The 13,541-nt window shown below is 37.0% G+C and overlaps 2 protein-coding genes across 50 annotated transcripts in view; one reads left to right on the top strand and one right to left on the bottom strand.

Annotated features, from left to right (window-relative positions):
- Positions 1 to 13,541, bottom strand: part of FGF2 (fibroblast growth factor 2) — a 56,214-nt gene that overhangs the window by 3,162 nt on the left and 39,511 nt on the right. The window contains exon 2 of the mRNA XM_081544927.1: positions 12,695 to 12,798. Within this exon, the coding sequence (XP_081401053.1) occupies positions 12,695 to 12,798 (104 nt within the window). The remainder of the gene's footprint in view (positions 1 to 12,694; positions 12,799 to 13,541) is intronic.
- NUDT6 (nudix hydrolase 6) overlaps positions 1 to 13,541 on the top strand; it is an 88,560-nt gene that overhangs the window by 71,795 nt on the left and 3,224 nt on the right. For 14 of the 49 annotated variants that reach the window (XM_081544877.1, XM_081544878.1, XM_081544879.1 and 11 more), the window contains 5 exons: positions 1,552 to 1,594; positions 2,350 to 2,438; positions 2,818 to 2,955; positions 6,928 to 7,024; positions 9,012 to 9,128. The gene's annotated coding sequence lies outside the window, so the exon portion shown is untranslated. Of the gene's footprint in view, positions 1 to 1,551; positions 1,595 to 2,349; positions 2,439 to 2,817; positions 2,996 to 5,129; positions 5,204 to 6,927; positions 7,025 to 9,011; positions 10,585 to 13,541 lie in introns of those variants that run through there. The other 35 variants (XM_081544871.1, XM_081544880.1, XM_081544893.1 and 32 more) reach the window with 10 other exon arrangements.

Here is a 13,541-nt window from a genome sequence, read left to right as displayed (position 1 = left end):
TTGGGAAGATCCCCTGGAGGAGGGCATGGCAACCCACTCCAGTATTCTTGCCTGGAGAATTCCCATGGACAGAGGAGCCTGGCAGGCTGCAGAACGTGGGGTCTCAAAGAGTCAGACACAACTGAGCAACTAAGCACAGCACAGCATTCTCAAAACACCAGTAGGTAACGAGAAATAAATAATGTTGACAGTATCTTGTGGGAAGGGAAACTAGTCTGCCATTTTACTTCAACAGTTTATTAGAGGGGTGGAAAATAGCTAGATTTACAAATAGTGAGACCTGGAAATAGTATTCCAAGTTAGAGAGTCCAATAGGCTGCCGCATTATTTCAGGTAAATGTTCAAAAATCAACTTCGTAGGGCAGCACTGATGATACTTACTGACCTCGGGGGGGAAAAGTCAACAAGTGACTTACTCGATTTAAGGAAAGAGAAGAAAAATTATATTTTATGTTACATTAGTTAAGTACGTAGGGTAGCATGACAATTTTATATAGAAAACCATATAAATTTACACATCTCTCCACATATAAATACAACATGTGTATACAGATATATGACATAAACCTATGGTTTTGTATTAGTGAGCATACCAGATTCCAGCTGACTTCTACATACTCAAATCTAGGAAACTTGAGGTTTAGGGAAATCCACATTCGAAAGACTTGAATCTTTTCCCAGATTGTTTTGGTTCTAAGATAAACACAGTGGCACAAAGTGTGAGAAAAACATTAAGTACAGCAATGAAAAGAACTGGCATGATAATCAGTGTTCTAAAAGGAAAGTACTGAGAAAGCCCTAGAAGTGAATATTAGCTCCTTTAGTCAGCTTCTAAGGATAAGAATTTTACTTGTTCTGACTACAGTTAACTTTTATAAATTGAAATGCAAATTTATCTGGTTTGCTCATTTTTTGCAACTAAGAAAGCAACTTCAGACTTTCTGATGCAAATAAATCACAGGTAGCCTTACAGAGAAGCAGACATTGCACAAGGAACAGCTGTATGATTCATAGGACTGACTATCTTGGGGTTTTTCAAAGAGATTCAAATGTGGTAACAGTGGAATACATATACTAACGAGAGTATTCCGTAGCCAGTATTCTCACTCTACGTTTCATGAAATTATTGTGCTTTATGTGTTAAAGTGATACAGGTTATCTTGTCATTTTTCAGTGCCAGCAATAAAAATCTTCCTCTTCCCTATTCCACATTTGAGATCAGAAGTAGAAGAGTAGAGTTAAAGTCATGTAATCATAAAGATAACATGAAAGGTCACCATTGAGCTTTGGGCTGATTCCCCAGAAGTAGACCTAACCTACATCAGTTACCCTCAGGATATTGATAAGCTCATTTTTTGGTGTTTGGTTAGCCTCAAGGGTGTCCCACCTATAATGTTTGGCCAATGGGATATGTACCATACCAATAATACATGCTTTCTCAGTCAACTGCTAATATTTTAGAGAAAAGGAATGATACCAGGGATTAAGTGGATAACAGATCATGGAACCTACAATTTTTTTAAAAGAGAGGTTTCTTATTCTTTTACACAGAGGGGAGAGAAGGAAACTGCATCTGTGCCAAACATTCAGACATGTAAGTTTACTAAACTGCTGCTATGCACTTGAAAACAAACTCCCATCTTTTTAATGGGTAGTAGGGCCAAAATTCAGTCTCACTAAAAGCAGGCATTTAACATCGCATTTTAAGTGATTTTCAGTTCCCTCCATTCTAAGTTTAAAAATCCTCTTCACTGGCTGTGATGTCAGTATTCCTGTTAAAAATTGATGCAATGTAATTTTTTTTTTAACTTTGTAAACATACTTACAGAGCTTTTTTCTTATACTGAATGTTTAACTGCTCACCATTTCAAACTTAAGAGAAAAGGAAAAGCGACATCACAGAGGAAGTAAATAAGTAGCTGCTAAGGGCTTATACAACTTGTTCTTCAAGGCCTTATTTTACATAGGCCCAGGAGCTAGGAAATCCCTTCATGGTTATTGGCTGCTCTCATGCATAGCATTTTATTTAAAAACCACAACAATCCTGTAACATAATCAGTTACTGTGTCAGCCAAAAAGTTTGTTCAGGTTTTCATACCATATTACAGAAAAATCAAAACGAACTTTTTGGCCAACACAATATTATACTCATTGACAAATGAGGAATCCAAAATTCAAGGCTCTTAGTAACTTATTTCAGATTGTAGATACCCTTTGCCCATGTATCTGTCAGGTACCTTTTCATCAAATTTAATTTTCCATTTTTTAAAATTTAAGAATAGTTTTGGGACACAAAAAGCACATAGTTCAAATAATGCATTTATTCATTTAACATGTATTTTTTTCTAGGCACTGGGATACATAAGGGAACAAATCTGAACAAGGATCCTTCCCTTTTTGCTGCTCCAATTCTCACTGGTGGAGATACACAATAAGCAGTAAGCATAACTGAGTAAATGATAAGAGGGAAATGGTGGGAAGTACAGACTAGATTGCAGTATTAAATAGCATAGTCACAGTAGGCTCTGGTATTTGAGCAAAAATTTGAAGCAGGTGGGGTTAACCCTCCAGAGAAGAGCATTCTAAGCAGAGGGAAAAGCCAGTGTAAAATCCCTTCAACAGGATCATGCCTGGAGTATGAAGCGCAGCAAGAGGGTTAAAGAAAGCGGAGGGTTTGGAGGAGAAAAGGAATAGGAAATGAGGCAGAGAAGTGATGAGATACAAGAGTTGTAGGCTATTACCAATATTTTGGCTTCTACCCTGAGAAAATGAAAAGCCACTATAGACTTTTAAGCATGATCTGATCTATTTTTCCAGGATTACTCTGGACCAAAGGCAGATGTGAAGACACCTGTTGGTGGCTTGCTCAGGAACCTAGACAGAGAGGGAGACTCGGACCACAGTGGTGGCACCAGAGAGGATCAGCAGCTGTCTCCTCCTGGATGTGTTCTGCAGGTAGAGTTGTCCGAGTTACCTGACAGATCAGATGTTCAGGGTAAGAGACACAGAGAAGTCAAGGATGGCACTGACATTAGTGCCCATGATGGGCTTGCTGAGATGGGGAAGGCTGTGAGTGGGAATGGGTTTTATAGGGAGAGATTTGGAATTCAGTTTTGGACATGTTGAGTTTGAGATGAACAGTAGGTGTTCTAGTGGAGAAAAATGGTGTTTACTGAGCACTTACAATGTAACAGACATCACTTAACCTTCTTTCACTCTTACTAATGCTAATAACCACAGAATTGGAACTTGGAAAAGTACTGATTTATTTGAAAGCTAGGAAGTGTGTTACAATAGTTTAAATAAACCATTATTCTCAATTCTAAAGGTATGGAATCAAAAAATGAATGTAGATGTACATGTATGAGAGGAATATAAATCTATCTTGTGTCAGTGGTAGACCACACCTCAAGACTTTCCTGAATGCTTTGTACATGAACCAGCATAGCTTAGGATCCTATATAAGGGACTTAATAAGCATTTGTTGATACTGATGAGTGCTGCTAATGGTTTTAAAGATGGTATGTGCTGGAAGTTTGACCCCTTGTAGGAATCTAAATAGCAAAGAATTGAATAGAGTTTGAAAAAGCATAATCAACATTTTTAAATAGTTTGATTTGTATTTCATCTAGACATTTTGAAATTTCAAAGTAAATTAAAAGAAAGTGAACCAGTGTGAGATATTTACACATAATGAAAAACGAAGGAGGAGCAGATGGGAGATGGGAGGAACCAGGTTCCTCACTCTTGGAGTAGGTGGCTATAGACAAGCCAACATGGAAGGCTAAAGTGGTTCATGTGATACTGGTGGATTAGGGTTGGATACATCAGCATGTACTCGTTTTTTAATATAAAACCATACACATGGTTAAATACGGAACTGTTTATAGATACGTGTATATATTCAGGTTGGTATATGCCTATATGCCTTGCCCTGTCAGGTAAGACCGCCTAAAAGCAAACACCCAGATCTTGGTTTCTAATACCATTTTCTAATGGTATTGGAAGGAACCAAGCTCCTTAGAGAAAGAGCTCATTCTAGGCTGGAGTAGGTAATATACAAGATGAGCCTGGAGCACTCTTAGAGGCCATAAGATAAGGAAGTACTCAAAAAAGCCCACATTGTCTGGGGTATGTCAAAGAGTATGAGAGCCAACTGAAAAAGCTCCCAAGGGTACAATTTCAAATACACAGCGAAGTTTTGGATTATAACCCAAAGCATAAAATTAAATACCCATGCATATATACTGATATAAATGATTAAATAAATAAATGGAGAATAGACAAATTTCTCATACAAAAGAATTCCAAATAAATAATTTATGTAGCTACTTCCTCAAGGAGATGGAGCATAAACCCCACCCCCCAGTCTCTTAAATGTAGATTGTGTATAGTGACTTTCTTCCAAAGAATATAGTACAGAAAGGAGTGAATAGGAGTAACTTTACAGTGGAGACAAACACTACCTCAGCCAGGTGATCAAGGTTAATATTATTAGTGGTAAGTCTGTTCTCTGATATGATACAATGAAAATAGCACTTTACCTCTGTGATCTACCTCCCCAACACTTATAACCTATGTCTAATCAATCAAACCCAAACTGAAAGACCTTATTTGACCAGTACTCCTCAAACTGTCAAATCAAAAAAAGGAAAGTCTAAGGAACTGTCACAGTGTAGAAGAGACTAAAGAGACAGGATGACTAAATGGTGGTATCCTGAACTTTATCCTGGAACAGAAAAAGAACATGAGGTAAAACTAAGGAAATATGAATAAAGTGTGAACTTTAGCTAATAATGATATATCAATATATTGATTCATTAGTTGTGACAGAGGTACCATGCTAATGTAATATGTTAATAGGAGAAGCTGGGTATAGAGTATATAGATGCTTTCTGTATTGTATCTTCACAGCTTGACTGAAAACCTAAAACTATCCTAAAATCAATATTTTTAAAACCTGACCCTAGCGCTACAGTGTGACCACAATAAGAGCATCTTTCAAGTAACTGAATTTAGTGACTCTTGTTACACCATGACAGATAAAAGCATCTCATTTATTTTTGTGCTCTAAAACATCCAGATACAGATCATTTATTTATATATACATATCCACTTTATTTCACCAGACTATATATGCCATATGAGTAGAGATTGTCTTCTGTTGTTTTTCTTCTATTGCTGTATCAGTACCTGGCACATAGTAAGTAATCAATAAACATTTATTAAGTTAGTGAATAAGTGAAACTATTTTATATAGGCTATAGTAAAATACCATTCAATGACACTGCAAAATTGAAATAAATGTTAAAGAACTAATACCAAGGAAGAATTCAGAATAAGTATTGAAATATAGAATATAGTCTCCTTTTTATGAACTATTAGTCCCTGAGGAAACTAAGCCAGTTGGCCCATTTCAAGAGTTTGACTATCTTAACAAAATCTGTGAGGATCTTTATAAGTCAAGATGCCTGGGTTCCAGTCTTGCCTTGATCCCTAACTAATTTGTAACTTTGAGCTCTTAACCTGTCTGAACCTTACTTTTCTCATCTGTAAAATAAGATTGGGTTAGATGATCTTTAAGATCCTTCCCAGTTTTTAACAATTTTTAAGCCTTCAATCAATCTTAAAGCCTTGGCACACTATAAGGAAAAAAAAAAAAAAAACTAGAGTAAATTCTCTTCTTCCCCCTCACCCCGATCTCCCGTCCTTACGTATCAGCCTCAGACTTCTCATGCACTTCTGTTAGATTGACCCTTAGGGCCATTCCACCATGCTGTTTTTTGGATTATTCATTCTTTTACAGTACTTTGATGTTGCAGTTTTAACTAAAGAGTTTGCTCAACATGAATCCAAAAATGCTTTTGCTTACCCCACTTCTGAGAATTAAAGACAGACATGATGTCAGTATCAGTGTTGACTATTTCAGAACAAAATAAGACACACAGAGTGTGGAAAGTTAAAAGTAAATTTAGTCTTAATATTGTAGTATGTATGTAGCCTGTGTAAAATTTTATAGGTTTCTTAAAAAAAGCAGTAGTTCTCAATATGCAGTAATGTTTGCATCTAATCTAGTGTTAAGTGTCAACTGCTCAGTCATGTCCTACTTTTTGAGACCCCATGGACTGTAGCTTGCCAGGCTCCTTGTCCATGGGATTCTCCAGGCAAGAATACTGGAGTGGGTTGCCATTTCCTTCTCCAGGGCATCTTCCTGACCCAGGGATCAAATCCAGGTCTCCCACACTGCAGGTGGATTCTTTACCATCTGAGCCACCAGGGATGCTTTTTATTTTTTAAAAATTATTTTAAAGAAAATTAAAATTATATATATTGCTCTTTAATTACTGAATTTTTCTGACAAATTTAATCAATATATTTTGCCAATCTAAGTGAACCCTCAAAAATCTCTTTTCCTTACTTTACTATGTGTGTAAGTTTCATTTCATTATAAGGCCCCTCAAGCAAGAAAGTCATTTGATAAGTAAAAAAGTATTTTACAGTAATTAAATGTGTATCTTCAGATAATATTAATTTTGCATATTTCACTTTTATGGATCAACACAAGTCAAATACATTCTAATACTAAGTTATTTTGTTTAGGTTATTACCATATATCACATAATACAGAAAACTGTGCAACTTTCTAGCAGATAAAGATCAGGCAAATTTTTTCATACCAGTGCTAACACTGAGGTTTGGTGATTTAAACTTAAGATTACAGTTAACCTCATTATATGCAATTTTTGAACACTGAAGAAATCAAATTCTAGTATTTGTTATGGGCTTATGTTGCTCATAGCAACAAAATTTATCTTGCTATGGAGTGGAATAAGGAGTCTGTTGTGTATTAAAGAGTACTCAACTTCAGCCTTAATTTATGCTTTGGCAGATAAATATAGTTACTGCTTGTATATTTATATTTTCTAGCTTTTAGAAGGGAGAAAAGACCCTTAAGTGTTCCAGACTGACAAACCCTTGAATGCATTCTGCTATTAACATGTGAAGATGTTGGGGGAAAAAAAAGGTACACAACTTAAGTCTTGTTTTTATACTCTCAACTGGTGGTAGTCAACCTAATGTGACTCCTAGAAACTAAAATGCTTTGTTATCTAGAATGCTTTTTCTGAGGGGAGGGAAACAAGTTTTACAAATCCGTGTAGGAATCACACACGGGGAAATGTAGAAGAACCTCGGGATGTGCCATAACACAGCTGTTTGAAATAGGGCCCTGTAGAAGAGTGGAAAGAATTATGCCTTTGGCAAGTTCAAGTTCATAAACCCCGGTGTCTCTACATAATAAGGAACATCTGCATCCCCACGTGATGGCTACCGGTCACAACCTAGGATTTATGTGCAAAGTGACATAAATTTATGTGCAAAGGGACTGGGAAAGAGTGGGTCCCTGCTGACGTCCCTAGCTATGGGATGTCTCACCATCAGTGATTCATCTCAACCCAGTAAATGTTGGCAAGATGATATTAACAGCCAAGGGTTAAGACTTTTAATTTCATATCTAAAAGCTGCTGTTGACAGCTCAGTACCTATGGATCTGGCTCCAAGAAATATGCCACTTACTGAACCACCTCCTTGATTTGCGAGTAGGGACACTTAGTTTTTCATCTGAAAATTGACAAAGCCCACCCAGACTAATCTGAAAGAGGATGGCTGCTGAAACGTAAGCAGCCACGCAAACTGAATGGTAAGACTAGAGATTAACTCATGACTTTGGCAGGAATAGCTTCTAGGACGGGAGCTGGAACAACTGGATCTTGGCTGGTGCCATTCCTCAAAGAAAATTGATAAATCTTGAATTTTCCATTTATGTGTAACAACTGTGGCTTTGTCCCTACAGAGTTTGTGGTAAATATCTGAGCATTGCTGATTTAACTCTTGCTATACCAATCTGAAGGAAGTTTGCTGTATCAGGAAGAATTAACACATATCCAAGGGGACAGAAATATATTTAAGACTAAAAATGCTGTGACCATAAATATTATGAAAGGTCCTGCTTTATTAGCTAAGGAAGAAACTAGAAAACACTGTTCATTTTAGATTAGTTTATGCTTCTGATGGTACAGAAGCAAGTTTGGGACACTTAATGCCCATTTACCAAGAGAAGGGGTCAGAATTCTCTGAATTCTGACTTGTAGAGTATTCTGTAAGACTGAGAAGAAAGCTCAGTTTTTAGGTCTAGTAACAACCCCAGTAGTTTCAGAGATGCACTGTAGAGTAGCTTTTCAACCTAAATATCCCTCTACAGATGAATGTTTTGATGAAGAAGATGTGGTATATATACACAATGGAATAGTACTCAGCCATAAAATAGAATAATGCCCTAGAAGCAACATGGATGGACCTAGAGATTATAATACTGAGTGAAGTCCATCAGACAGAAAAAAGAGAAATACCACATGGTATCACTTATATGTGAAATCTGAAAAATAGACAAATCAACTTATTTACGAAACAGACCCATAGACATAGAAAACAAACTAATGCTTACCAAAGAGGAAGAAGAATAAATTAGGAGTTTGAGATTACCAGATACAAGCTAGTATATATTAAAAAAAAGCAACAAGGTCTACTTTATAGCACAGAGAGCTATATTCAGTGTCTTGTATAATCTATAAGGGAAACGAATGTGAAAAAAATGTGTGTGTGTATGTGGTGGTGGTTTAATCACTAAGAAGTGTCCAATTCTTGCAACCCCAAAGACTAAACTGCCAGGTGCATGTGTGTGTAAAACTGAATCACTTTGATGTATACCAGAAACTAAACATTATAAATCAACTAAACTTCAATTTTAAAAAAAAAGCTTTCATAAATAAAGTAGAATAGCTTGTTATCTAAAGGAGATCAATCCTGGGTATTCATTGGAAGGACTGATGTTGAAGCTGAAACTCCAATACTGTCTCAGTCTGGCTCAGTGAGTGACTCCAATACGACTGAACTGACTGAACTGAGCTTGTTATCATCACTTTAGATAATTATAGAGCTTTTTATCATTACAGATGAACCTATGTTCCAGCCTATGTTCTCAAGATAAATAACCCCTCCAGTGATGATCTTACAGGACCACCATTATCAGGTTACTGGATCTTCTAATCTCAATAATGGAAAATCACAGGGTAAGAATCTGAAGTCACTCACTGAGCCAGACTGAGACAGACATAGCAAAGTCTGGAGCTTTGAAACCACTTTGACTAGTGTTGTCCACAGTTAAGACAGAAGCTAATGTTGTATGTTATCTCCTTTCTTATCTCCACCACCATTACTGTCTGATGGTGGCCAAATCAACACTGTTACAGAAGACAAAGGGATTCATGCTATGTATATCTGTCACATCCCGAGGTGAATATACTGGAGTCAACCTTAGATTCACTGTCCTGGAAATATTTAACACGTTACTTCAGTACATTCCCAAGTATTACCTCATCCCTTAAGTTGACAACAGGCTTGTAGCAAGAACAGTGGAAGATGTGCCTAGGAAAGTTCATCCATTCCCCTTATTTATCCACTACCTATATACTAATGACACCGAGGTCAACACAGACCTCTAAAGTCCAAACCCATACTTCCAACTATGTAGTTACACATCTTCACCTGAATTTCTCTTAGACAACTCAAACGAGATAAGACTAAATTTGAACCTGTATTACCTTTTCCTAGAACTTGCTCTTTTCCTCTAACCCCTTTCTCATCTACCTCCTCACCCAAACTGGAAACCCAGATGTTATCTTTGACTTTTTCCTTTATCCCACTCTTAAAAACCTGATCAACTTCATTGCTCCATCCTGTTATTGCCAGGTTCTTATCACTTGCTTGGACTATTCCCATAGCCTTCCAACTGGTCTGTCTCCGCCAGTCTTGGGCCCCTCCACTCCATCCTCTACATTGCTGCAAGAGAACTTTCTCAAATTCAAATCTGATGTGTCTCTTCTTAAAACGCTTCACAGCTGCTCACTGCTGACTGCAACATAACACATTAGATACTTCAGCAGACAGTTTACCTGCCTCTCCAGCCTCATCTCTTCCCTTACACCTCGTACTGCCTTTGCACCTTACACTCCCACAGTAGTAAACTGTACTTCTGGAGAGACTCCTAGTAAGTTTCCTACATCCATGTCTCTGCATGTGCTATGCCCTAAAATTACCCATAGCCTAATCTCTATTCAATCCTCTTATAGGTCATCTTCCCCAATCTACACACATTTAATCACTTCCTTTCCTATACTATTTCCTATCTCAAAACATTTTACTTCCTTTCCTATATTACTATGCATGCATGCAAGATAGAAAAGGAACATATCAAACCCCTTACATGTTACTGCAAATACTTATTTACAATTCTGCCTCCCCAGGACTGCCACTCATTAAGGACACAGGCCCTTTTGCATTCAGTTTTATAATCCTAATGCCTAGCATAGTATCTAGTACACTCAAAAGACACTGGCTATTCTTGAAGATCATTCTAAAATTTATTCAGTTACAAAATGGGAGAGAGAAAGCACCACTATGCCTAGACTTTTACTTATCCTGCAAAAATCATAAACATAATATCATAATAAATATATCTTAATCACATGATCACTCAGTGAATATTCTTTTTCTCTAAGTATGTTTCAGTCCCTTCAGAAATCCAAAGATCATGTACAAATGGCCAAGAGGCACATGAAAAGATACTCAACATCACTAATTACTAGAGAAATGCAAATCAAAACTACAAGAGGTATAACCTCACATCAGTCAGAATGGTCGTTAATTAAAAAAAATCCACAAACAATAAATGCTAGAAGAAGGTGTGGAGAAAGGGGAACCCTCCTACACTGTTAGTGGGAATGTAAATTGGTACAGTCATTATGGAGGTTCCTCAGAAAACCAAAAATAGTTACCATATAACCCAGCAATCTTACTCCTAGGCATATATCTGGAGAAAACCGTAATTCAAAAAGATACACGCCACCCCAATGTTTGTTGCAGTGCTATTTACATAGCAAGGACATGGAAGCAACCTAAATGTCTATCGACAGAGGAATGGATAAAGAAGATGTGGTGTGTATTTACAATGAAATATTAGTCATAAAAAAATGAAATAATACCATTTGTAGCAACATGAATGGACCTAGAGATTGTCATACTGAGTGAAGTAAATCAAAGACAAGTATCATATCTCTTATATGTGGAACCTGAAGAAATGGTACAAATGAATTTATTTTCAAAATAGAAATAGTCATAGATATAAAAAACAAACTGATAATTACCCAGGAGGGAGGGATAAATTAGATTGAGACTGACATATACACATATATAAAATAGATAACTAGTAAGGGCCTACTGTATAGCACAGGGAGCTCTACTCAAATCCTAATGACCTATATGGGAACAGAATCTTAGAATGTATCATGTGTAACTGACTCACTTTGCTGTACAGCAGAAACTAACGTGACATTGTCAACTACATGCCATTAAGTTAATTAAAACGAAATCCAAAGATCTTCACTCAGAAAGAAAAATCAAAAACCATCTGTATAAGCTCAAAACACCAGTACTGTTGGATCCCTTCTAGCTTCTGCTACTGGTATCGGTATCATGGCTGAGGTGTGTATATACACACACTTTTAGGTACATGTCTTTGCTACTCTCGCAATGACACAAATAGGGTCTGTGTCTATTATACTGCTCTGTTTCCCTGCATCATTCCCCACGCAGTCTGGTCAACAAACCTACAATCCCAGTTGCAATAATAATGGTGAAGTTGACAGGGAACCTGCATTAATGGAGAAGATACTAGCCAGGAGTGAGGACCCTGGAGCGGCAGTGATAAAAAAGTTAAAAGTCTCTGCTCTTAAATGAGCTTATATATAAATGAGAACAGGAGGAGGAGATAAAAATTTTGAGCACCTACTATGTATAAGAGACCCTGATTTTGGCACTTGATATAAACCAGTCTGCACAAAAACTGAGATAGGCTTATTATTGTCTCTATGTTATAGCTAAGGGAACGAACTCAGAACAGCTTGCCCAGGAACACCCAGCTAATAAGCGGTAGAGCCAGCACTTGTACCTAAGTGAGGGACCCACAGGCTCTCCTGGTGGCGGAGAGGGTAAAGTGGCTTCCTGCACTGCAGGAGACATAGGTTCAATCCTCGAGTCGGGAAGATCCCCTGGAGAAAGCAGTGGCAACCCACTCCAATACTCTTGCCTGGAAAATTCCATGGACGGAGGAGCCTAGTAGGCTACAGTACATGGGATCGACAAAGAGTATTCTATATAGTGTTTTGTATGTCAAATTTGAAAGAAGCTTTAAAAACTCATACTCAGAATTTTATATGTCCATCCCAGTGCTCTTCAGACAAGTGCACAATATAAAGATATTTTTATAGCTAAAATTTAGTAGCTTTGCAGCAAAATGCAGTGAATTAGAGTGCCTACTTGGGAGTCAAGACTGCCTGGCCTGCCCTTCAGACTCTGCCTCACACAAGCTGTGTTTTCTTGGTTACTTTATTGCTCCCTCAGAACTATAGTTTTTGCATCTGTGAAATAAGAGTATAATACTCTCTATTTATATGAATGTGAATATTAAGTGGTATAATATCTGCAAAACCTTAATAAAGATTTAATAAATACCTATACTAGTAAACTCCCAGCAATAAAAGTTAAAGAAAAATATATAAATACAGAAAGCATTACTTACGGAAGCCAGTAATCTTCCATCTTCTTTCATAGCAAGATAACGGTTCGCACACACTCCTTTTATAGACACAACCCCTCTCTCTTCTGCTTGAAGTTGTAGTTTGACTGTAAGCAATAGACAAAAATTACCTTTGTAGCATCATAGGAAAATGAGGCATCTACATACACATTTATGCAACATACAGGGAAAAGACAAGACACGTGGGCAACCCTGGCAAGGAGCTGGAGGCCGAGGTGAAACATCAATTAAATTCTATTAGAGCGAATGACCCACTAGAGCACAAGTGCCTCCGGACTCCCCTCCCTTCTCACTCCAGTGTCAGTGAGCTGGTTAAGAGGGACAGATGGAGAATTCCTCTTGTTCAATAGGTAATTACCTCCACTTGGCCTTGTTAACTGAAGATTTTTTTTTTTTGAGTGAACATATTTTAAGGGTACATAAATATATAAACCAATTAAGAGAATTTTCACACTACTGCTTAAGTTTAAATTCTTTAAAAGTTATTTTTAACCTGTTCTTCACAAATAAAATATAATTGCTCACTATTATCTTTTCGTTTGTATTTCCTTGAGTTTCTGCACATCTTATTTCTAGCTTTCCCTTCAGTACAATACCAAATGCATTCATTTTTCTTCATGGACAGATTGTGATATATAGATTTTGTTTTTCAACTAGATATTTGCAAAAAAATAATGTTTACACTTAATTTGCTTATATGGTGTGAAGATTTGCAGACTATAAGATCCTGAAAAGGATGACCTTATGTGTTACACTACATTGCCAATATTAAACAGATTGTCAGAAAACAAAAAAATAGATATTACATAAGCATGATAATGCTAGATGG

The sequence above is a fragment of the Giraffa tippelskirchi genome, chromosome 11 (assembly GCF_054371585.1).
Source record: "Giraffa tippelskirchi isolate mGirTip1 chromosome 11, T2T-mGirTip1v1.2.pri, whole genome shotgun sequence".
NCBI lineage: Eukaryota > Metazoa > Chordata > Mammalia > Artiodactyla > Giraffidae > Giraffa > Giraffa tippelskirchi.
Note: the sequence above shows the minus strand (reverse complement) of the source record. Positions and strands in the feature narration are given on the sequence as shown.